The 27084-nt window shown below is 38.3% G+C and overlaps 1 protein-coding gene across 3 annotated transcripts in view; it reads right to left on the bottom strand.

Annotated features, from left to right (window-relative positions):
* vps13b (vacuolar protein sorting 13 homolog B) overlaps window positions 1-27084 on the bottom strand; it is a 399448-nt gene that overhangs the window by 136950 nt on the left and 235414 nt on the right. For all 3 annotated transcript variants that reach the window (XM_028469709.1, XM_028469708.1, XM_028469710.1), the window contains exons 33-34: window positions 16125-16248; window positions 12691-12834 (exon numbers count right to left, since the gene is read on the bottom strand). In XM_028469709.1, coding sequence (XP_028325510.1) covers window positions 12691-12834; window positions 16125-16248 — 268 coding nt within the window. The remainder of the gene's footprint in view (window positions 1-12690; window positions 12835-16124; window positions 16249-27084) is intronic.

Genomic DNA, 27084 nt, shown 5'->3' with positions numbered 1-27084 from the left:
GCTAACCACAGGAATAGTGCATTTAAGGTGATAATCATTTGTTTTGTCCAACTGCTTCTTCACATTGGGTCACAAACACATCAGATCATGTCAAAGGCGATAAGAGGCAATATAACGGCTACTAAAAATGAAACTTCTCCCTAACCACTACACCATGACTGCCCAATGCAAAGAACACATTATGTGTGTAGCTTTACATATATGACAATAAAGTATAATGTATATTCTATATTAAACCACAGTGTTTGTTTTGCCAGTGAGGTACCCTACATTCTTATGTAGGGTAGGAGGAGCCAGGATTGTAAGGAAGAGGAGTTTTTGTGTTTTGACGTCACAAGGTGAGAAAAATCCAAATCACCCATTTGGAGCTGACTTTTTACAAAATGTGGAATAACAAGGGAAGGATGAAACAGAACTTTTTAACTTTGGCCCTATGAATGAAGCTAAAGGGATGTATATCACTGTAGCAAAACCATTATAAAGTGATTTTTTCATAATACTGCCCCTTTAAGTTGTATCACCTTCAGGGTAGCACAAGACATGCTTTCAGTTAGATCATGAACACTGCTTCATAAGGGAATAGGGTTATTTCTGTTGTGTCCTTGGCCACAACACTTAACTACCTTTGTCTTGTATTAAAATAAATGAATGTTTAATGGTGGTCAAAAGGGCAGTCATGCTTTTATCAGCTGTCCCTACACATGTAGCTTACCTCTACCAGAGGTATATAAGGGGATTTAGGTGGCTTTTATTCTTTCTTTATTGGTGCCAGTTTTAACCTGTGCAGGACTGCAGGGGTTTGCTGGTGCCCATATTCTCTAATAATGTGAATAAGGGAAATAAATCCTAGACAAGATGCTAATCGGTCACAGGGCCAACACTAGAGACGGACGCAGCCGCTTACTCTTTCCCTGCTATAATAAATTAGTGCCTACAATCACCCTAACAATCCCATCTTTGCATGTGGGAGGAAGCCACATTTCCCAGAGAAAACCCCACTGGAATCAAAGCAAGAGCCCAGTGCTCCAGTGTCACTGGACACTATGTCCAAACCTTCAGTCTCCTTTCTCACCATTTTCCCCTTTTAAATTTAGACCAAAGACTGAGATGGGCGGCAATTGGGACAGATAAGCCTCAGGTTGCTTGGCCTGCAGTCCTGTGAGCAATGACGCATGTTTTATAATCCACACTATAATGTGTATTATTAAAAATAGATGGGAGATAAGTGATACAGCAAACACAAGTACAGGGCAACAAGTGCAAAGAGAACTCAAGGAGTAGCTCAAACACAAGAACAACCCTGGCTCGCTGTCTATTTACAAAGCTGAAATTAGACAAAGATTGAGGTAATCTTCTTTTAATTTCTCTCTGGATGTGATCTCAAGGCCAAGTTAGACAAAGGCTCTGATGTCCTTTATGTTAGGTCCTAAAGGAGAATGATGCAAGACCCCCTGTATCCTTCATGAGTTAGCACAGAGGGCCTTTATGAGGGAACACAGAGGACATGTCTTTAAAACAAACAGGGAAAAAGAAGCAAAGCATCAAGGACAATGAAAATGACCATGAAGAGGAAAGAATGAATGTAGTTGTTTAGAAACGTGTTCTAATGGGTGCCCCAAGCAGAACATGCAAATATAAACAGACTCATGGATTTATTTGAGATGTATAATCCAGCTCATACATTTTGATCCAAAACAACTGCTGTGTTTTTGAGTTGGGTCTTCAAACACTTATTAATGTAACTTTTAGTATTGTAACATGTTACAAAATATTAGAAAAATTCTTACAAAGTGCTCATTCTTAAGTTATCTCTTAAAAGTCAATAAGGCTCTGGTTTGTTTCCTTCTTTATTTAACCCCAGTTTGACCCAAAATTAAATTAAAAAAAAGAGGTTTCTTCATCCTTGAAAACCCACGCAAAGCTTGAAATGATGTGAACTGTGTACTTTTGAAGTAAATATTTAGTTGAATGAAAGCAGCCCAATAGTAAACAAGTAAAACTTAATAACACAGAAAGCCATTATAAAGCTGAAAGAGAATAAAAGCAGCCACTGAAGACTTTGAGCTGCACTCTTCAGGTCACAGTGTTCTCATCACCTGTTATTCTAGGTGGATTGTTGCTTACACAGGTGTACAAAAACCGCTCCCCTCTTTTCACCTCTTCAGACAAAAATACAGAGTTTTTTAATCAACCAAGTCTACAGAGTTGTGTCTACATATAGGTCACAGCTTGTTGGACCAGTGTGCCCTGCTTTTACTGGCCCCTAAGGACCAGGGCTTCATTTTTCTTACAGGCTAGAAGAGAGGCCGCCTCAATATCTTGTACACCTGAGAAGTCACCCGACTCCCAAATTCATGGTGAGGGGCCTCCAAGCTCTTCTCAATGGTGCCATTTGTTTTCTTGCTCCAAGTGAACTCCTAACTTTGTGATTTTTATCAAGAGTTTTCACGCCAATTTTGCCAAACCGATTGAGGAGAGAGCAAATTCAGCTGCTACTGATCTCAAATAGATTAGGTTTCCATGGGGCCACCTGAAGCAATGTGCCACGGTCATGCTTGCAGGACAGGGTCGGTGAATGTGCGGGGGCTGAATGAGGAAGGTGAATTGTTCTGACTGGCTGTCAATTAGTAGTTGAAGCAAAGAAAAATGATATGGTTTCATAACAAAAGAAGGGCAGGAAGATGAACAATGGTCAAGAAAATGTGTGTGCTTATGTTATGTTAAAAGAAAGGCACATAACTTTGCAGATATAAGGCAGTGAAAAGAGTGAAAAAAGAGAGATGGCTGCACAGGGAGTTTTATTTATTATTCCTCTCAGCAGCAACAGGGTGAACGAAAACAGTGCTGAGTAGGATAGGTAGGGGTCGGGGTGAGAGGAATCTGGCCCTGAGAGAGGGTTAATAGCCAGTATGACTGCTTAAGAGCTAATCTCTGAGGACTTTTAGCTCACTCATTTGGAGACAGACACTTTAGGCTGAGCACAGACTCAAAGCAAACATCACAGACTGGGTTGTTTTCTTAAACTATGTCTTGTGTCATGGATCATTGCAGTGTCTACCTCTTTCGCTTTTTCATTTTAGTCGTGCATTTTTACTTCACTATCTGCTTTTCAGCACTGTCGATTTTTACCTCATGTCTTATCTGCTTCTTTTGGCCATCACAGCACATAAAACTCCTCCGACACCTCGCTGTCATAGAGAGATCAGAGGTTATGTTGGAAACCTCAGTTCCCAAGGCTAACAGCTACAAGATGATATGAAACACTCATCTCAAAAGAAGATTTAATTAATGAACAACGAAAAAACAGCTTGTAATGTAGCCATGCCTCTGGTAAAACATTTAGCTGTTTTGTATGAATTGACTGACAAGGCTTTTTGGACTACATGAAATTAATGCTGCAGTGGTATTTCCTTCTGTTTATGAATGCACATCTGCTTTAAGACGCAACAATCTATCCATCCATTCTGACCCGCTTGTTCCATTTTTTCAGGGTTGCGGGGGTCTGATGGTGCCCATTTCCAGCTCTCATTGGGCGTTAGGCAGTGGTACATCCTGGACAGGGTGCCAGTCCATCACAGGTCATAAATAGTGTTTTTATGTAATAATGTTAAGAATACAAAGTCAGAATACTATGAAAATACTATATATATATATATATATATTGTATTGGGTCAAAGAAGGCACAAAATGTTCCTGTGGTTAATAAAAAATAGAAACATTTCCAGGTTAGGTAATGAAAGTAAAAAAAAAAAAAGGAAAGACATCAGGTGAAACCAAGTGTCTGCTAACTATTAAAGCCCCCAGTATTGGCATGAAATATCTACCTGCAAATTATCCAGTATATATTTTGATTGGACTGGGGTTACATACTGTATCATGTTAATACACTGAAATGGTTCTGTCTCTTAATAAAACATATACCATAACATCATAAAACATACACCCTCTCAGACAAGGTCAATACCATGACCTTCAAAATTCTTGGTCTCCATTACACTGAGGATAACTTTTCTTTGACTGAATTTCCAAACCCAGCTTTACATTTAAAGGTCCTCAACCATGTTTTGCTGATGCCAGCAGAAATTCATGTTTTAGCAGTCATGCTCTTCAGCATGAGGGAACTTCTGACTTATTATTAAAAAACGATTAGTTGCCACTTATCTGTACCAAAATTCACATCTTTGGACTCTAATGGTATTCATAATTATTGAATTAGAGTCTTCCACTTGAGAGTGGTGGCCTAGTGGTTAAGGAAGCAGGCTTGTAATTAGAGGGTCGCCAGTTCGAGTTCTGCCCAGGCCATCACTGTGGGATGTTGAGCAAGTCCCTTAACTACTAACTGCTCGCTGCCCATTGCTTTTCAGGAATGGGTCAAATGCATAAAACAAATTTCATATATGTGTAAACATATATGACAATAAATAAAGGCAAAACAGAATATTCCATCACAACAAATACGCAGCTAACAAAGCTTGATTAATAGTGTGCTGCTGCCATGGCAGACCAAAGCTTTGAGGAATCTTAACATGGGGATTCAAGCCAAAAGGGATGCAAACTAAAAAGTAAGGACATAAGGAGAAACGGCTGGTAATTGGTAACGCAGAGGTTCCCCATGTGGATTCACTAAAAACTTATTTGAAATTTCCTGTGATGCCTGATATCTTCTCATGAACCACGGTACTGCCTAAGCCTGCATGTGTGTCTGGACTGGCATTGCCGTGTGTGCATGTGTGCAAAAAAGTGTTGGAGAAAGTCTAAAGCTCTGTTTCCCATGCGTGTAATCATCCCAGGATGAGGTGGAGAATGAAGCCGAGCGGGACTTCCCCTGCACCAGACGCTATTTTCCTCTCGTAGTGTGGTATGAGCACACGGCTGACCCAGGACGCCCGCATGTGCATGCACGCAGGTGTTTGTGTTGATAACTTTAAGACATTACTTCTATTTGGTCTGCAAACAGAATCTTTATTACTGTTTCTATAAACCTTCATTTGTAGTTTTGGTTTTGAGACTTTGTAACTGCCTCACCAAATGCAATATGCAGTCAGGCAGGAAGATAATGGTGGTGATCAGTGAAATATTGTAGTAAAGGATATTTTTGTCACTTTAGTAGCTTTTTAAAAATGCAAACTTATAAGAAAATGTTTTATTTTATATTACTACTTTTCCTAGAGGCACCCACACTAATAATTACTCCTCGTTATATTTCGACAGTCAATTAGGACATTGGATAGTCAGGTAACAGGAGCAGGAGCAAGACGGTGTCACCCAGTCCCTCCAGTAATCCACTGATTCCTGCAGTTCCGGACTAATCAATGCAAGACATCATTATGAGCATGATAACCACGAAGCACAGACTTGTCTTTATGAAACTACAAAGAGCAGAGCTGTTATTATGGCAACATTATAAAGGTGCGTTCACACCGAACGCGACTGTAACGCTGCAGTCACTTAAATCTCTGAAGTGTCGCTTGCACATAGTGGTGCTTTTTGGTCACTTCATCGCTCCAGTGATGCGATCACCAGGGAACAGTGTGTGTGTGTGTGTGTGTGTGTGTGTGTGTTGAGCCGGTGACAGGGAAGAGAGAAAGAGAGAGAGGGTTGATCACTTCTTTTCCTTCTTGCTCCGCTTTTACAGTTTAAATGATCAACTTACGGAGATATTAAAGGATGAGTTCACTCAGAATGTGTTATGATCAGTAGTTACTGTGGTTTTCACGAAGTTAACAGCTTTAATTTTGCCCCAATAAATTGAGGAAGTTGTACAGATCTCCGCTGCAGACGTCTGCACTAAAGTGGGAGGGAGCATGGAGGGGCTGCAGCCTCTGCTCTACAGACAGTGAAGAACGAGGGATTTGTCGCTTGAAGTCGCTTAAAAAGTTCAAATTTTGAGCGACGAGGTCGAGCTCGACCTCGTCGCTCAAATAACACAACTCTCGTCGCTTGAGGGGGGATAACTTGAGGTCACGTCATTTACATTGATTTTAAAGGGGACATATCATGCTAAATACACTTTTTTAGCCCTTAAATGCATTTTGTTGTATATTTAGAGTGTTTAGAAGTACAGAAAAGTTCAAATTAGTCTCTTCAGGTGCTCCGTTGATATCTTTATATTCTGTTTTGGTCATATTTTTCAATCTGTTTCTATTTTTCTATTCTCTATTACGTTTTTTGAACAATAACGTCACAGTATTTGCAGCGGAACTGCCAAATCAGGACATCGACTCCAGGCCCAACACTTCGAGCAATCTGCCATTTTTATTTCTCGCTGTGATTTTGTAGTCCAAGCTCAAGGATGCCGAAGTTACGAGAGGATAAGTCAAAATGTTCGGTTGTTGGATGTAGTAACCCACACGCTTCATTACACCGTCTCCCAGCATCAGAACCTTTTCAAAGTGCCTGGTTGAGTTTTATTTTTCACGGAAATGTACCCACATCTGTGGGTAAGGTCATTTTTGTCTGCGCGAAGCACTTCAAGGATGACTGCTTCAGCAACCTCCGCCAATATAAAGAAGGATTTGCCGAAAGACTTTGTCTGATTGAGGGTTCAATTCCTTCTATCTTTGGAGACGACGAACAGAGCACTTCGGTAAGCTGTAAATAACGCTAAAAAGTGTGATGATAAGACGTCCCTGTCATTGTTTTGTTAGCATTAGCAGTTGCACCGTCTTCATATGTTAGCGCTGTGTGCTCGTTTTAGGTTCATCATCTTCATTTTCATCTCGCTCCGCCGGGTCCGACTCTGGCTCGAACATGTAAGGCTGGATGGACAAGTCTTCTGTTGTTGACATTTTGTAAATAACGTGTGAATAAATGTTTTCTGCGCCGCTAAATAATCGTATCAACCTACAAAAATGGCCGAAAAGGGTGGAGTTGAACCGAGTGTCACCTCTGCAACCTGGAGAGGAGGCGGGGTATGATGCGTCTCATTTGCATTTAAACGAGTTGCTCTCAGAAGCACATCAGAAAAGGGGTAGAAAAGGGGCCTGTGGAGCTATAATAATGAGGAATTCAGACCCAAGCATTGCAGTTCCACTTTATATAGACCACAACTGTATGATTTATATGTAAAAAGGAAGGATTTAAAGGCATGATATGTCTCCTTTAATGTAATTGAGTCACTTCAGTCACTTCAGTCGCGTTTGGTGTGTGAAACACCTTAAAAAGGACATTGCATCACAATAAAAGGCCATTCAAAGGCACAACAACACCAACAACAGTTTCAAACTCAGGCGTCACATTTTTCTTTATAATAATGATTTTTAGATCATGTTCATTTGATGGAGATTATTATTTTCTTTGTTTGCAGTGATTAGCAATGTTTTCTGGTTTCAGAATTGAATCATTAAATCATGATTTAATTAATTTAATTGACAAAAAAAGGGTAAGCAACAATACATTTCTTACATTTTTTAAAATGAAATCATATAATGTTGTTAATGTAGTAGTCACAGCAATGAGACGCTGAAGGGACCTTGTTTCAAATGGAAAAAAAATGTAAGATTTAAGATAAATGCAAGATAAAAAGAATAAAAATCCAGTACTTTAGAAACTTATGTACACAGATTGCCTGCTACAAGTCATATTGTAAAAAAATACATTTAAAGTATACAGTATACTTTTAAGAAGGACTTTTCAGTACTTTAAACAAGACTGGTAAAGATGATATATGAGGGTACTGTTACAACTATTTATACTAGTACACTGAATTAGTCTATATGTTGACGGTGACCCAATGACACAGCAAGAAGATGCGACAGAAACAGCTTCATCATCTTATCAAAGCATCATGTTGATGGGAGCATCCTGATCTGAACCCAGCCTCATCAACTAAATGAGATGAGGTCAAGCTGTGACAGCCTGCAGTAAATGTTGCGCTCAACATCCTAATAATGCAGCAATTCAAAGAGAAACACATCTGCTGGTAACTCATGCACGACTTGCTTTTAGTCATGATTTAAGATGCAACTACAGACAACCGACACACGCGCCACAGGACGGAATAAAAACCCATTAGAAGGAGGGAAACAAAATCAAGTGTCAGGAAGCATGCATGGACAGCTCAGTGTCTAGAAATGACTGAATTACCTCACATTGCTTGCACACATTGCCCACGCGCCTGGCTCGTCTTACCACTGCCGAGGAACTCGACAAAATAACAGAGTTAACCCAGACAATAAACCACAGCTGTGAGGGTAGTGTGAGCAGTCCCTGGGAACGTGAAGAAATCTGCTCAGGACAAAACTGGACAGAAAATATCAGGGAAAGTGGCAAGCAAATTTTAGTTTGGGACAATATTAAAAACACGAAATAGTTTTTCCTGTGGAACATTGCTCCAACATTTCCAAACACATGAAGAAGGAATTATTCATAATGTAGAACTGTTTTAAAAAAGAAATGAAAACAAAAAAAAGGACAATATATAGATATATATGATCACCTTTTCATCCTTTTTATGCCTATATACATATATATACATATATAAAGAGAGAGATATATTAGAAGGTGGAGTGGATTACGTCACTGAGTGGGCAGGTGTAAACCCTGTGATATGAGCCTCAAATGCATGGCCGTCCATTTTGGGGCCAGCAAGTGATTAGTTTTGGCCCGCTGCCCATATTTGAAATTGTTTTTTTTATTCATTGTTTTTTTTCTTTAAATATAAAAATGAATGTAATACAGTACAGTGATTTATAAGAAAAAAATCTAAAGCTTCCTGTGAAGCATCTGAGTTTTCTTTGAAAAGTGCTATATAAAACTGATTTCATAGTAATATCTCACCTGGGCCATCACTGAGGGATCTGAGCAAGTCCCTTAATCCCAAACTGCTCCCCACTGCGCTTGCAATGGCAGCCCACTGCTATCCCTCAGGGAAAATGGGTAAAATGCAGAGAAGAATTTCACTACAATGATGAATAAAGTATACATTTATTATTATTATTATTAATAAAGCTGAGGTCCAATTACATTATTTTTCACGAGTTTTAAAGAATTTTTTTGTTGAATTTGTATTGCACTAAATGTCTTAGAAGACATTTAGATGTTTCATAATTTTATGCCATGAAACACAATAAATAAAAGTGTTCTTCAACTTCAAAACTACTTTAAATGTTTATTTTGCACAGTTTTGCTTATGGCATATTTCATTTCATGCAGTGGAACATGAATGTTTAGTTTTGGCCCGCTGTCCCCTACTGTGGAAACATTTTGACCCCTGCTCTAATGTAATGTTAATAAACATGCGACACTCCTGGTGGCCTGTAAGACATGTAAGCAACAGGCAGAGCATGATGCACACGCTCTGACCTAAAGTCAGACCAGAGAACTACAGAGCATAGCTGGTATGGTAACCACCAGAGGGCTCTGCAGCTTGAAGAATTTGCATCTGCACGACATCACACCCAATCACGTCTTACTCACACTGACCTTCTGTTGCACAGCCAGGAAGCCGGATAGATGCAGCTGCCAAGACTTACGACACCGAGATAGATGGAGGTACAAATAGTTTTACAAAAAGTTTCCAAAAGTTAAAGCCAGACCATATTTTATCAGAGCAACCTACATGCAGCTGCACAGAGGTGAAAACACACACACTGACCTCAGTGTTAATGTTACTGCTGCGCTCTGTAATGTCAATAATTAAAACACCATACAAGAAGGAAACATAGTATAATGTTCCCAGAGTTATTACGATATATACGGGTTCAAAAGAAGACTTTTCAGCATCTTAAAGCAAACAATAAAAAAAGCAGCAGTGGCATTCTCCCATGCTCAAAACCTCAAATTCTCGGTAAGTGCAGCCTGATTATTCTATTACCTCATTCTTGACCTGTATGTCATTTCAATTTCAAGTCATCTAGGCTGCAATAAACAGTGGTTATGAATGTCTGCAGAAAACTTTTTAAGATCCCATTCTCGTGCAGCTCTACTAAAAACCTAAATAACCATTAGCTGCTACTGTTAAAATACCTTTTCAACAACGTTCCCAAAAGCACAGTTTCTTCAGATGCAATCTCTTTACAAATTCTAATAAAACTGAACTTGAGAGGTGGTTCTGTGAGGCAGTAGGTGTTGCTGGCAAGACCACTTTTCATTTTAGGAAGAAAAAAAATTAAAGACTAAAGGTTTTTTAGGGGTTGTAGATTTTATTATTTTCAAAATGTTGGACCTCCCAGTAAAAATGTTGAAATTTCTCATCCTACTTTGAACCTGGATGAACTCTGTAGCCGTTAGCTGCCCTCAACAGAATCAAGCTATGAATCATTACAAGTCAGGGGTGAGGGCTCAGGGATCAGCCAAATCAAGACCAGATGCATCAGGCACCTCCCTAAGTCTAACTGTGCAAGTAACAAAGAGGAACAAAATAAACAAGACTGAACATGTCACACTTCTCATGCCCATCTTTCACATGTCCCTGTACACGTGTGGTAATCAATACTGGACTGTTGTGTCCGCAGTCTTATCTCTGGAAACTCTCAGGCCTGAGGTGGACAACTGCAGTGTTAGTTTTCCTGAGAAGTCCAAGAAATGTTGCAGAAGCCTTTATAGCATCTGAGTCATCTGACACAGCCACTACACTTCAGCGCACACGTCCTGCACTAAAGAGTCTCAAGAGGAGAAAACAGTAAAATCACTGTGTTTCAACATTTGTCCCTGTAACCCTTTTCAATCCTCACCACACATGGTAAATATTTTTATATTGTGTTCCATTAGAACACTTCATTAAGCGGTCAGGCTGGGGAAATGGCGCCTTGGAGCTCACTGTCTTGTAAACAATAGGAGGCGTCCTGAAAGACACAGCTCAGCAGAGCGCAGTAAACGGCAGCTACGATACAGAACTGTCAGCCATTAGAGTCCATAAAAAAAAAAATTGATGAATTCACTGAGTGAGGGCACATTTAAGGTAAAAAATGGAATAAAAATCCTGTCAATGTCACAGTAAATTCGGCTCTGAAAGGAATTTGTCCCGTTATTCTTATGCTAGCAAACAGTTAATCATAACTTACTAGTGCAGTGTCCGTAGGAAATATGTACAGTATATATTCAGCACTGTAATATAGGCTAGCATACATCTGCAGCTTGCTGGGAGAGAGAGAGCATATGTACATTAGTAGGTGTTTGTGTACAGGTACTGTATGTAATTATATATATTGTACTTGTACAACTGGACGCATGTGTGTATATTAATATATGTAAAATTCTGTACGTAACCTTTTCCCCTTTTATAACATTTATAACTTAGTTGTAAATTTTGTTCTACACATATATAGTGAAAGCCTATTTAATTATTTTATTTTAATCTTATTGATTTGCACAAATGTAGCTATTTTATAACATTGAGAGAGAGAGAGAGAGAGAGAGAGAGAGAGAGAGAGAGAGAGAGAGAGAGAGAGAGAAATAGAAATTAATTTTCTTCTGCTGATTCTTGCATTTAATTTTTTTAATTTGCCATTGAAAGAGGCCATTACATCTCAAAATAACTTCGCTAATCAATCGATCTTTATTCATACTAGTGCAGTGCCGGTAGGAAGTATGTATTGCTAAAGAAAATTGGGAGGTTCAGTAGCTTTTTCATGGACGGCCAAGTGAGGTTGTGTTTGAAGGTGGGACATCAGGGACATTTAGGTTTGTTGTGAAATGTGTAGAGTGATTATTATACTATTGTGTTTTCATATATTTAAACGTATAAATTGGGAAAAAGCAACGCAACAGCATGAAGTTATGGCTGAAGAAACACTTTGAGACACTCACGTTTACATGGGAGCTTAAATTCCTCTTTAATTCAGAATAAAAGTTCAATCCTCTTTAAACTGATCTTGTAAACAATTAACTTATATTAAAATTCTGAATTACACACGCATATATGCGCGCGAGGTTCACCCAAAACGAGCAAAAAATAAAGCCGCAGCAGTGAAGCTGCCCAGGATGTGATGGGGCGGCCATGAAGCACCGTTCCTTGAGTACCCCAGTCTCAAGTCTGCAATCCCGACATAGAGCCTCTGCCCGGCCCGCTGCGTGCACGCTCGCTAGACACGCACACATACACACGTGCACACAGACAGAAATTCCTTGTTTTATAGATAATTTATCACACAGTATTGATTGATAACCATGATAAATTATTATTAGTTATTTTTAACATCTCGTCTTGGTACAGCAGCATTAAACTAGAGTTGTTACATAATCAAGATGTTTTACAATGTGAGAAGAGGTAAATGATTATGAATTATTTTGTGATTTTTGATAAAGTAAAGGTTCTTTTGTGGAGGTTACCCTACAACGTTTTGCTCAGAATACTATACAACCCACTATAGAGCATAATAATGGAATCTCTCTTTGTAAATAAGTGGAATGATGAAACAGTATTTAGTGCCTCCTGAACAGATTATTTCTATAGTTTTCACCATTTCCTGTCACTCCCACGTGGTAGGGGACCAAAACTGACCTTTGCAATGATTTTCAGTTCATATATTTGAATGCTTTAATTTGTTAATTTTCCACTCTCTCTCTCTCTCAAGTACCCCCTGTAATGCCATTACATACCCCTAGGCGTACACGTACCCCCATTTCAAAAACAGTCAAATATATGAGAACGAATTGCTCACAAGCATCTTAAAGTACCTTTTAATGGAATGTAACAGTTTTGGGTGTCTTGTTCTCTAACACAATTTTAACATTTGTTGTGACATTTACCTCTGCACTTTTTTCTGACGTATCCATGCCCACCAGGTTCTCTCTTAGAAGCTGCTGAAGGAACTGCACCTGTGCAATACTGAGGTAGAAATCCAGACTGCTGGTGACGTTAACCTCCAGAGAGTGGCCACACACCACCACCTCCTAGAGAGAGAGAGAGAGAGAGAGAGAGAGAGAGAGAGAGAGAGAGAGAGAGAGAGAGAGAGAGAGAGAGAGAGAGAGAGAGAGAGAGAGAGAGAGAGAGAGAGAGAGAGAGAGAGAGAGAGAGAGAGAGAGAGAGTCAGCAGGAAGCAGGCTCACAACAAACTTTCTGGGGACCTGAGTCACACACACAATGGATAGAGCTACAGTAACTACATAGACATAAATTTGTGCTGGACACCAGGGTTGGGCTCAATTAAAATTGTAATCACACAATTGATAATAATTACAATTACGATGTAATTATAATTGTAATTTAAAAAATCTGTTGCTGTCATAATCGTAATTAAATTGTAATTGACTTCAGATAATTGACCTTGTAATTGTCATGAAAATTCTATAAAAACTGTCAATTATAAGTTGTCAATAAGAAGTAAAAAAAGAACCTGTCAATTATAATTTAGAGCAAAACTGGGGAACAATGGCCACAGTTACATGATGTTTTTTAATTCGGAATTAGCTATTCCTAATTAAATCATTAGGAATTAAAGTGTTCTGCTTCGTGTTTACACTGAAATAGTAATTCCGGAACTGAGGTTTACATGGAAAACTGGTTCATTCGGCTTCAGTTAATTCTTCTTTAGGACTGGGGGCTGGGAAGGCTCTGATTGGACAGTGGGCGAACATGACTTCTCACGTCTATCGGGAAAAACACACAACAAACCTTTTATTGTCGGCTATGACACAGAACACCACATGAGAACTGTTTTCACTTTTATTTTGATTGTAGTTTTGAAGCAACAGCTAAACAATCACACACTTAACTAATCACTGGTAAATAAACCCAGTAAAACTCTAGAAAACAATAGCTAACAATGATAAACTTGGTGATATTACAGCCTGTATGGGGACGCATTTACTCCGCCTCCGGGTTTTAGTACCACCCGTCTGATGAAGCCAGTTCTATTTGCTGAGCTCCGTGTGTTTAATAAGTCCATGTGTAAGTGTTAATTTCTGCATGATCATGCCTCCGTCCATCCAGTCTTTTCAATAGATTAATGTCTTTTAAGGCTCTTATTATTATTATGTTGGCTCTAGTCCGGGCGGCCATGTTGGATTATGTCGTCACCAAACGCGGCATCGCCGCAATGTGCAAAATGACCGGAATTAACTTAAGGTGGCTTTAAGTGTTGTTAACTGTTTACAAGGAAGAGGAATTATTAATTCAGAATTAAAAATGGAATCAACCAGCCACCTAATTCGGAATTAACTTTAATACGGAATTAAATTAGCATTAGGAATTAAGTGTTTACAAGGTCAGGTTAAAGTGGAATTAACTTTTATTCCACTTTAAAGAGGAATTAAAGCTAACATGTAAATGTGGCCAGTGTTACTAGCAGTGTCCCGATCCGATATTGATATCAGATATCGGTCCAATATCAACCAGAAAACGAATCTCGGATTTTATTGAACTGCATCTAAAATCTTCGATATATGCGCTCCGATAAATTTTTGTTGTCCCCGCCCTCAGTTGTTCCCACCATATACTATGGAATCAGAACAGTATCATAATGAATGAACTCATGCAGGGTTTTTCATGAATGCACATGCTTTGTTTGACAGTTGTATTTCAAATTTACAAATGGACACGATCTGTTTCGCATATATATATATATATATATACATATATATATTTTATTCAAAATTGTAATATAAATACTGAAAAGCACACGCTCTACTTCACAAATATTATTTTGAGGCACACATGTAATGTAGCGGGTCAAAGAACTGGCTGATAAAACTGATTGACAGATTCATCAGCCAATCAGGTGTGTTTGCTTTCAGCCAATCATATGGCTTCTTACATTTTCTCCACACAAATTACAGAGCTACTGATGTGTTTGTGCATGTGCAGTGTTCAAACAAGAGTGTGGAGAAAATGTAACAAGACGTTCATTGACCCGCGACGTCAGGGCAGTCTCAAAATTCACCAAAAAAGGCTCAGATGCCCAAACCAAAAATAACAAAACTTATATTTTCATTGATTTGGAAGCCTAACAAGGTAACCAATAGAAAGGAAAAAAAATTAGAGATTAAATATTGGTTTTTCACGTATTTTACAGCTGATTTCGGACCCGTTATCATATAAGACGCTAACAGAAAGCTAACACAAGAGGAAGGTTAACTTTTATTAGGTTATTTATTTCAGGCTCAGTAATTGTGATTAATCATAATTGACCTTCAGTAATTGAGAACGTAATTGTAATTGACTTTCTGAGGGTAAAAAAATTACTGTAATTTATTTGTAATTGAGAAAAATGCAGGTCAATGTAATCGTAATTGAATTGTAATTGAACATGGATAAGTGAAAACGTGTTTGTAATTGACCCCAAACCTGCTGGACACTGCTGTGCAAACATTCTGTTTGGCTCCACAGTTTAAACCCTGCTAACATATTTAGTTATTATTAAGTTTATCAATAAATCTACCACTGTGCTACTGTACTCTACTAATTAAAAAGCACGGTACATTAACAAATCGGAATATCCTCCCCTGAATACATGACAGGTTAGATATACTGCAAGTCTCAAACTAAATTAATGTATTTAAAATTATACACATTAGGCTGATAAATATTATTTTACAACTAGCCAAGTCTCTCCACGACCAGTTGAGAGGCGAGCTGAGTATAAAACCATGGTGTGTGACAGTGAGCGCGTCTCAGTACAAGCTATGAATTAGCTGTTACACATTGTCAAGGGGCACATTAGTGTGTTGGGACGAGGCATCAAAGAAGCAGGAAGTCTAGGAGAGCTGGTCAAGAAAACATCAGCTGTATAAGCAGAAAGTGTTGAACTTTGGGGGTCACAAGCCTCCATTAGACCAACAGAGGAATTCCTAATCACTTACTGTGTGTTAGCAGCACAAAATACAGCTGATTTTAATGAAGTCTTACTGGTTAAACAAAGAGATTATAGGAATAAACAGTATTCATATACAGTAAAGACAACACATTTAAATGACTGTGACTATATATCGTGTGTTTGATGTTTACTTTTGGTTCTTTCTTTGTAGATGGTTCCTAGATCTGTATTTCATCTTATTTTTAACTTTCATGTTTTTAACCTGTAGCACTTTGAGATTTATTTGAATCAAAAGTGCATTTAAAATAAAATGTATTACTGTTAATATTCATGTAAAAGTGTAAATATTATGACCAGAGGTAATTCACTTGGCTGCCACTATTAGGACAATCACTTAGTTACTAGTTAAGGTGTAATGGTGGCACTGACCTCACTCTGCGTGTTGTCGGACAGATTCCTGCTGAAGATGATGGCAGGGGCAGCTGTCACTCTAACAGAGAAGTCTGTTAGGATTGGGGTGAGGATAGCGCGGCGCTCTTGATGTCTCCTGATACTGTGAAAACAAAGCGTATTTTATAGCACCTGATTGTGCATTCACTTTTTTATATCCAGGACAATGACACATTATTAATATCATGTGTATGGATTTAGGTAAGAGTAAATCATTGTTGTGCTACTTCACATTTAATTATTCAAAGGTCTGTTTACACACTGCTGACACTAGTTGGATCTCTGCGTTTGTGTACCTTCAGGTTCTAAAAGAGTAACTAAAACCCAAAACCTTTTTGCTGAATGCAAATGTATTAGGGCAGTGTTTCCCAAACTTTATAGCCCCAAATACCCTTGAGCCTTTAATTCTTAGTGTCTAAACTCTTTCCTGTGTCTCATCCAACATTAACCTTAAATTTAGGCCTTTTTATTCATTTATTTCTGTTTTTTTTTGCTGATTTTAGAATTTGAACTTCATCTTTTGGTTTATTTTAAAGAGTAAATCTATAATGTTAAAAAAACAAACAAAAAAACTGAAATGTTTCTGTGTAACCCCTGAGAGGTGTTCAAGTACCCCAGTTTGGGAATCACTGTATTAGGGTATGAAGTAGTGCTGTTGATTGATCCTGGTCCAACTCTCCACATTTTAGTTAAAGTATTTCAATTTGTCATATATTGTTGTAAAATATCAGAATGACTGCAAGGTCATGTGACATTTTGGGACCATCTTGTGTCAAAAACAAGCACCGTTAGCCCCGCCTCTTTAATTAATAGCACCTGTGGACTCTACAATCTATGGTGAGTAGGTTGGACTAATAAGTAATGAGTAGCTAGTTAACATAGTATATATTTTTTATTTGAGATTTTATAATATAGACTGGGTGTGTCTGCTCCAGGAGCCCCGCCCATAATCAATACATTTTTGAATTTGCCTCCTAGTGGCAGGTCAGGAGAAATCTGGGGTTTAGTTACTCTTTAAAGTGGTAAAAATAACTTATTAGAACATACTTGGAAGGAAGCACTGAAAATGTATGACATTGGCTATTTCTGTTCCTTGAAGATGTGCTATAATATCTGGAACCATTATGATGGAGGCATATACAGTATTTAAGGTTGTTAATGTTGCTTCAAAAATGTGGTGTGTTTATCACACAGATGCTTTATTTGATTAGGATTTGTTGAATAGTGAAGGTCATGTTGACACGTTAAATTAGTAGCCAGACAATTACCTGCCTTACATCATTAACACCTGGAAACATAGTTTCCCTAAAACTACAGTATAATATTGGTAACAATACACATGAGGGGTTGCTTAGCAATGTAACATTTACAAGGATGGATGGAGTCAGGATTCACCTTGGACCACTTTTATTATACATGTTGATGACATCCAACTAGAGCTTCTCAATTATAGAAAAAATAATAATCACAATTATTTTATTTATAATTGAAATCATGACTATTCAAATGAAAATTTGTTAACAAAAACGAAAGTTATTTTTTGTACAAAACAACGCAAAATATATTCTATAAACAAAAATAAAATCCTTCGAACCCTAAAATCAAGTATGATCACTTTTGCAGAAAACAAAAAACTTTTTGCACGTGATGTGTCTTTGCTCCTGGTCTTAGTCATCAAACCCAAAGTGTTCCCATAGAAGATAATTTGACTTGCCACTTGTTTAACAAGAGTTTTTGCTGCGTTTCTCCTGTCATGTTTCAAGACCACTGCAGGCTAGCTTTAGCTTTGAGAGAGGCGGGGCTTAGAAGCTGGCATGCGCGTACATCAAACAACGTTAGTATTAATAATCAGTGTGTGCAAAGCTTTATTCTTTGTAGATGTCTGCAATCATGGAAGTTTGTTTTATTCAGCAAATAAAACATAAAAGAAAAGAAAAGAAAATAACAGTTTTTTTCTCGAATATGTTATTTTTGTAATCATTGAGCAAAATAATCAAAATACTAATCAAATTTTGATTAGTATTTTTACACAGTTTGTCAAGATGACCAAAATTTGGTGCTCTCTTCTGAGTTCTAATTCACTATAAATCACCTATAACAAAATGTTTTCACAATGACTGTACTAACAGAAATAACTAGATAAATAGATGTCAAAGATAACATCAGTGTGCATTCAACCCTCATTAAGCTTACCTTTATACATTCCCCTAAGTGTAAGTCCTGCACATACAATTTAGCAATACATTTAACCAGAAAGTTTGTGTTCAAGCTTTTGAATGGTAGTGTAGTTGGAAAATACACAACCTTAGATAAAAAAAAAAAACAAGCGTGGTATGATAAGTTACACTTCACCTGCTCTTTTGAAGATGTTTGGACAATCAAAAATATGCACATTTGGTGATACACTTGTCACTTGTTTTCAAACTGAAAAAGATTTGATGCAAAAATTAAATAAACTATATTTTCGTTGTCTGCCATTTTAAATGTATGTACCGGTATGGCTAGACGAGCAGCAAAACTGAATTGCTTCAGGATAAATAAAGTTGTCTGAATATAAACTATTCTAAAATTATCTTCTTGCATTGAAGTGTTTAAATAAGTCCAGATTTCTGTTACTTGTTTCCAAAAAGACCAGCATCGTGGATAGTTTACCAACTCTTACTAAAGACACAGTCCTACACATACCAGTCAAAAAGTAGGACACACCTTCTCATTTTAATGAAACTTGTGACTGGGAGTGTAGGCCTACTTGTAGCAAAATACACAACTTTAGTTATAAACAGGTCTAGACTGTCTAATCCCTCGTCTGATAACTTTAGACATCTGGTCAGGTGCACTTCAACATGGTTATGAAGAAAATGAGACATTATTCGACACGCCTCAATGTGGTACACGATAGCTGTATACACAGGATTAGGCTAATACCTATTCATATCAACTCTTTTTGTTTCACTTATGTTCATTCCCACAATCAGCTTATAGAAAACATACAAAAGTGGGCTTTAAGATATGGTGTTAATTGCCACATCTGCTGCTATTAAAACACTCATGCAGCGCAGCTTTCAATATTTACAGTTAGCTGGGATTACTAAAGACCCAGCTTCTAGGTGGCCCTTGAGTACAGTATTTAACCACAGCCAATATCATTTTCACTTCTGCTACACAAATGTGCGTAAGCGGTGCCCTAAAGGGATTATTTTTTGACACATTGCTTTGTGTATGGATTTTGCAAGGAGGCCTAATTCAGAGATGAAATGATCTGTCGGGCCAATTGGTGTTGGCTAATCTCCCCTCAGACAGGGATTGAAACAATGAGGGTCTCGTTGCAGGGGACAGGTGCTATCATTCACCAGTAAGGCGGGGAGGCACGAGGCTACAATGGCAGCCTCAGACCGAAGAGTGTGTACTCATGTAAGCATACATGCAAAGCAGAGCTCGAGTTGTAGCTCAACGTAAAAACTAGATATCATTCACAGCCCAACAATAAATGAATATAATACAGGGGGCACCAGGTAACCCTCATTGACCATGTGGGGGGGGCTTCAGGAACTCTAGTCACCAATGAGCTCCTCATAAAATCTGATTTAATTTCCAGGATTCAAACTCACAAAGATAAATACTTATGAGAGATGTAGTATTTAGTCGAGTTAAATACTGCTGCATGTGATAAGGTTTCAGTATTAAATTACCATCTATATATATGTTTATTTTATTTTCACTAAAACGTTGTGACCAATGTTTTTAAGTGTTGCAGATTTACTGTATGAGTTGTGGTATATGTGTATATATGTGGCAAGCCATTTAGAAAATTATGTATATATGAAAGTTTTAATATATACAGGTGCTGGTCATAAAATTAGAATATCATAAAAAAGTTGCTTTATTTCAGTAATTCCATTCAAAAAGTTAACCTTGTGTAATGTATACATTCATTTCACACTGAAATATTTCAAGTGTTTATTTCTTTTAATGTTGATGATTATAACTGACAACTAATGAAAACCCCAAATTGAGTATCTCATAAAATTAGAATATTGTGGAGAGGTTCAATATTGAAGACACCTGGTTCCCCACTCTAATCAGCTAATTCACTTGCTTACATACAATTTAAAAAATACATTTGAAAATACCTTGTCTTAAATGATCTATTATTCCTTTTTCCGTTTAGGGCAAGGATTTTAAGTAAGTTAATTGTTTTTTTTTTATTGGTAAATAACTTTAAAATAGTCTAAGAATGAAAAAAATTGTATCGTGATCATGATTTTAGAAAGAAAAATTGGTGATGTGATTTTTTTTCCCCAAATCGCCCACTCCGACGTGTGTGTGTATGTCTGTGCTAGACATTAACTTAAATTAATTCAAACTCTTATTCAGCTACTAGCAGTGTTCTGAACACTGCTAGTAGCTGAATTGCACTTGTAGGTTATAGCAGCATAAATACGTAGTAAATGAAACAAATCTGATGTTCATTTTGAACTGTAATTCTTTGATTATTTTTGTATGTAATAGTGTATTTCTATGGAGTCTGCTGCTTAGACATTCATTCAATCAAAAATCACTTGAGATTGATGAGGAGAGACTTGGGGCAGGAAGCCTTTTAGATCACTTATGTTTTCCACAAATATCGAAGGATCAATTTGACCGTTTGGAATCCCCTATCTCTATATTAGAAATAGATAAAGCTATATCCACACTTCAGTCGGGGAAATGTCCTGGGGAAGATGACTTCCCAGTCGAGTTTTTTTAAAGTGATGAAAGGGAAAATTAACAAACTTCTGTTAAGGGTCTTTGATAAATCACTTGAGGAGTCTGTGCTCCCTGAATCCATGTATGGGGCTAACATAACACTAATAGTAAAGAAGAATAGAAATACAGAATTGTGCTCCTCTTATAGACCAATCAGCCTCCTTAATGTGGACAACAAAATACTTTCCAAAATACTGGCTCTTAGGTTGGAGAATGTTGTAAACACAATTGTGGATGCAGATCAAACAGGATTTATCTGCGGTCGAAACTCCTATCACAACACTAGACGCCTACTTCATATTATTCATCATCTTAATACTAACAAAACGCTGGGTGCTGTTGTTTCTATGGATGCTGAAAAGGCGTTTGATAGAATTGAATGGGAGTACATGTTTGAAGTAATGAAGAGATTTGGTTTTGGATGTGGCTTCTTGAGGTGGGTCAGACTGCTGTATAAAGCACCAACAGCTTCGGTTCTGACAAATGGTCTGCTGTCTGCTCCCTTTAAAGTGAAAAGAGGTACAGCTCAAGGAAGTCCATTGTCCCCTACTTTGTTTGCCCTGGCTATAGAGCCATTAGCGTTGGCTATCAGACAAAACCCTGATATCCAAGGAGTAACGATTAGTACTAAACAACATAAAATTTTACTGTACGCTGATGATATTCTATTGACATTAACGAAACCCTCTCAGTCATTAATAGCTTCAACAACTTGTCTAAGAGAATTCAGCCTAATATCTGGATATAAAGTAAATTTTGATAAGTCAGAAATAATGATCCTAGATAATGACATTAAAATAGAACCACCTTATATTCAACCTTTTTGTTGGGCTCCATCTGGGTTTGATTACTTAGGAATTAGAATTGTCCCCCAGCTCAATCGGTTATATTCAGAAAATATTACTCCTCTGGTTAAAAATGTCCAAGAAATGTTAACAAGATGGAAGAATCTCCCTGTATCGTTCCTGGGTAGAATTAACCTTATTAAGATGACCGTCCTTCCAAAAATATTGTACCCCACATCAATGTTGTTTGTAAATTTAAGTGCAAATGACATTGCAAATATGAACAAAGCATTATCAGACTTTATTTGGAATGGCAGGAAACCGAAGGTCAAACTTGCAGGGTTACAGCTTCCGAGGGAGCAAGGTGGATGGGGCCTTCCTAACATAGAATACTATGTGCTATCTTTGCAAGTCAGGATTATCTCTGCGTGGGTGAATGGAGGCTCAGACTCTCCCTGGTTAGATATTGAATCGTTTATATGTAAACCCCTCTCTCCAGTGAACCTACTGGGCAAAAGCCTGAAGGAAATTCCACGCACAGCTAAGGATAACCCGTTGATAACTCATGTATTGTGGGCATGGAAGAAATGTGTGAAAATATTCAATAACACTCATCCTCTCTCACTCTTAATGACATTGGTAGATAATACAGAGCTCTCACCACAGAGAACAGGATCAAACTTTACACCTTGGCGAAAAATGGGTATTGTTAGAATCCTTGATCTCTTTGAGAATGAAAAATTTAAACATTTGAGTCATTGAAGGATCAGTATCATATATCAAATAAAGACTTTTACAAATATTTACAGATCAGGCACTTTGTGTATACGAAGAACAACTCATTGGAAATCCCAAACGACTCACACTTACTGGACCGTTTTTTTATCAGGTGTAAGCAACAAAAACACTTCATATCCAAATTCTACTCTGAGATATTGAGCTTGAACTTGAGCAAATTGTCATGCTTAAGGACATCCTGGTGCACTTTGCTTCAATGTGTAATAGATGATGATGTATGGGATGAGATCTTATGACTGCCTTCCAGAATTTCAATTTGCAACAGATATAAAGAATTACAGTATAAAATCTTGCACCATATCTACATCTCTCCGCAAATTTATAGTAAGTATAGAACAGGAACCTCACCAAACTGCCCCAAATGTAAATCTTGCATAGGCACCAGGTTCCACTGTTTGTGGGAATGTAAAAAAGTCCAAACATTCTGGAGGGCAGTATGTTTAAGTGTTAGCAAAGCAACAGGTCAACAGGTGTCAGTAGACCCACTTATGTGTCTGCTTGGGAAGATCCCTGCCTCTTTAAAAAATAATGAAAATGTAATCCAGTCCCTTTTAATGCTAGCAAGAAAAGCTATAATGGTAAAATGGGTTGGAGAGGACCCTCCTTCTATCTCTGTGTGGAAATCTCTGATCTCGGAGGTTGTGACTCTGGAAAAACTTGGACATTGCATCAATGGAAGGACTCATCTTTTTTTGCAGGAATGGAGAAAACCACTGGGACTCAATTATAATCTGGATTTAAATTGATAACTTTATTTCATTTTATTTCATTTGTTGCCACTGAACGGAGGACACAAGTTTGATTTGGGTTTGAACATATTATATTGGTAGATGTCATCATAGGCTATGGGCAAATATGTAAATGTTGCAGTATTTCACTGTGCTGTGTTTGCCACATACATTACTATAGGGACAAGTCTCGCGGCTCTGTTATTATTGTTGTTGTTGGTGCAGTATCATTTGTTTACTGTGTAATGTTTGTGTAATTGTTCCTGTAAAAAAAAAAAGAAAAACTGTAATAAACAGAATATACAAAAAAAAAAAAAAAAATCACTTGATGTTTTGATGTTTTTTGCATGATTTGCTTTTTAATGACCTCCTTTCTGTTGCCGACAAAGAGAGCTGAGGTAAAGGTAGCACTGCCTTGGGTCACAGTGTTTTAAGTGAGAGCCCCCTGCCTCTGTCAGCAAGGCATCAAAATCTGTGACAAACACCTACAACATGAGACATGTCCCCAGCTAAATGACGGAGAGTTGGTTGAAATGATATATTGACAAATACATTTATTTTCTCAAAATTATTGTCATCTCTAATTTCTGGTTGATTAAAACTAGCATTAGGAGGCCACAGTGCAGGGAAAGCTGCTGGCATGGAGGTGAGGACATCAGTCTTATATAAATCAACATTAAAACAGGCTAAAGACATGTTAAAAAAGGACACATTTTTTTTCGCCAGAACGCATCAGGTCACTCAAGTCTCACTCTAGTCATTTTCTGAAACTTGGCAGCCCTGTGTTTTAGTTAGCTGATGTGAGAGTTAACTGCTGTGACAGTTAGCTGCTGTTATAGTTACAGTAGCTGCTGTTATAGTTACAGTAGCTGCTGTTATAGTTACAGTAGCTGCTGTTATAGTTACAGTAGCTGCTGTTATAGTTAGCTGCTGTGATAGGCAGACGCCGCTAAGTCGGCCGCATCTAGAGACGGGAGACACTGCTCCTCAGTTACCGTCAGAGAAAGACATTTTACTACTAAACGCCAACAAAGAAATTACCAAACTACGGGAAGAGATTCATCGCTTTTCTAACAAGCTTCAAAAGAAAGATGAACTACCGTAGTTTCCGGACTATAAGCCACTACTTTTTTCTCACACTTTGAACCCTGCAGCTTAAACAATGACGCGGCTAAAATGAAACTGTAGCCGCTCTTGCTTGCACTGAATCATTCTGATCACTCATTTTGTCATGATGCACACTGCCTCACCATAGCAACCACGCAAAGAGAGAGAGAGAGAGCGAGAGAGAGAGAGAGAGAGAGAGAATGCTGCAGCAGCAGCAGCCATTTTGTAATAGAAAGATAAACAGCCTAAAGATGTTCAATCACCGCGTTAGGTTTATTCAGGATTGATCGGTGCTCTGGACTCTGAGGCTGATGGAGAAGCTTCCGTAAAGAGGACGGACAGATGGAGCGGAGATCAGAACGTCCTGGATACAGGCTGTATCCAGATTGTTCTGATCTCTGCTCTGTCTACAGTAAAAGTCAGTCAGTTTGTAATAGTAGCATAACAGCATGAAGTTGCCAAATCACCACGTTGGATTTGTTCAGAAGCGATCGCGTCCATATTCTGACTCAGAGTCCGACTCGCTGTGATTGCTCTGCGGCAGTTCACGGTAAGAAGAGCGGACAAAGTGGTGTATCAGTCTGGTTACAGTAAAAAGTGACCATAAAAATCTGTAAATGGACTGACATGTAGACGTGGGGCAGTGAAGAAGAGACTTCATGTAGTAAAGGAAACTTATCAGTTGAAACACAGACATTTCCCTGCAACCTAACTTGAGTACAGCAGCCCGCCTACCTGCTCATTCTGACTGGCCAAGTTGGCTGAAGGGCACCCTCATCAGCCAATAGAGTGCGGCCTATTTCAAGCTGTGGCATTTGTGTGGATTTTTCTTAGAAAATTGCCCAATTATTGTAATGCGGCCAATAAAACAGTGCACTTTATAGCCCGGAAATTACAGTACTCACCAAGTATACGGACACGGTCGTACAACAGTTGCCCTTTCACATAAGACTCTTTGTGACAATGACATAGTTCCCTGGGAGAATCCAGGTTCAAGACTGTCCTGTTCCACACCACGCCTGCCATCGTGGGTTGAGGTTGTCGTCAGCAAACGAGGGAAAAAAAGGCAAATGGTGCCCTCCCTCCGCTTACACTTCATAATTGCTTTGAAGCCCTCTCATGCGAAAATGGAGACAAACTCAGTCCAATTAAGTTAACTGAAACAACGCCAGGAAAATGTCTCCACCACTGCTTGGATTAAATTCCCACCAGTCAAAATCCTCCTCCGTAGCCCGTCGAAAACTCCTCAAAGCTGCAGTCCAGAGACACTCTATCTCCACGCGCACTGGAGATTTATTCCTGTTAAAAAGGAGTTGTTTCTTCCTACTGTCGCTAAAAGCTTGTTCATGTGGGTCTTGAGTTTTTTCCTTCTTATTAAGAATTTTATATTTTGATAGCGCTTTGAGATGACTTTGTTGTAATTTGTGCTGTATAAATAAAGTTGAATTGAAAATGAAACTGTTGCATAAATTAGGATAAATAAAGTGTTGCATTTTGAAACTTAAACATTTCCTACCTTTTTAAGTTACTGCTCGCCTTCCTTATTATCTTAGCTTCAATTAATGTGAAACTGCATGAACATTTAGTATTTAAGAATAGCTTATTAAATTGGTAGCCCTTTGGACTATTCAGTACCTATGACGTAGCTCACAGTTTCAAAAAGGTTGGTGTGTTAGTGGGACAGTCCCAGAGGCGACCAGGACGATCAATGGGGAAAGTCTACAGGACACAGACACTTTCCCTGCCAGCAACTACAAACTATGACAAGGACAGATCCTGTTGGTGAATTCACAGTGCAGGAATTTCCTTAAAAAACCTCAGGAAGAAAAGTGAGGCCACTGTAGATCTGCAGCTACTGGAACTAAACCTAAAAAACAGCTTGAGTGAGTGCAGCAGCGATCCAAAGCTCAAAGCGAGGGAAAGGAGATATTGATGTAAGGATTTGCAAACAGGAGTGAATTTCAAAGTAGTGACTGTCAAAACATGTTACGATTAAGGATTAGTGCTTCTGCGAATGATTGCAGCAGACAAGTAAAGCTGTGAAGTTGACTCCCCTTTTCCTCCATGTGCCATATTTTGAATCCCATGTTCAGCTGTGACTCGATGGTGGTGGCCAAAGCTGGGGAGCAGAAAGCTCCAGTCCAGAAAAGCCCATTGCACAAATAATTCTCCACTGCTGTTTTCACCACAGGAAGGGGAGAGCGGATAAAAAGAAGGCAAACATAGTCACCTTCTGTGATTTGTTTGGAGACTAAAACTGAAAGTCAGAAACCTCAACAACAACAGGGAGCGAGACCTCAGTGAAACACTATCACTGGTTTAAATGGACAGAACAAAGAGGAAACAACAACAAAAGGATTGGTACTAAAGATAAATTATAAACCCCTCTGACTTACACTGCTCCCTTTTTTGTATCAAAGTAAATATTGAATTAAATATGAGCTCATTCAGTAAAGACAAACCAATTCTAGAGCTTCAACTTGTGTCAGGAAATCCCAGGAGAAACTTAAAGGCATTCAGCTGCTTCTACAGCCCCAAATCTCACTTTAATAGCCTTTCAGATAGTCTGAACTTCAATGTAAGAAATAATAGCAGTGAAAAAACCCTCTGTCCAAACAAAATGAGCTTTCCTAAGACATTCTGCAGACAGAGTATAAAAACTCCAACATTGGTCCAATATGTGCTTAACAAGAGATGTTGGCTGCTTTGCTTTGTGAACAGTAAGAGACTTGGGATCCTTGGACAAAGTCACAAAAGATACAGAACAAATTCAGG

This window comes from Gouania willdenowi, chromosome 16 (assembly GCF_900634775.1).
Source record: "Gouania willdenowi chromosome 16, fGouWil2.1, whole genome shotgun sequence".
NCBI classification, from domain to species: domain Eukaryota; kingdom Metazoa; phylum Chordata; class Actinopteri; order Blenniiformes; family Gobiesocidae; genus Gouania; species Gouania willdenowi.
The sequence above is the reverse complement of the archived record's forward strand: the minus strand, read 5'-3'. Positions and strand labels throughout refer to the sequence as shown.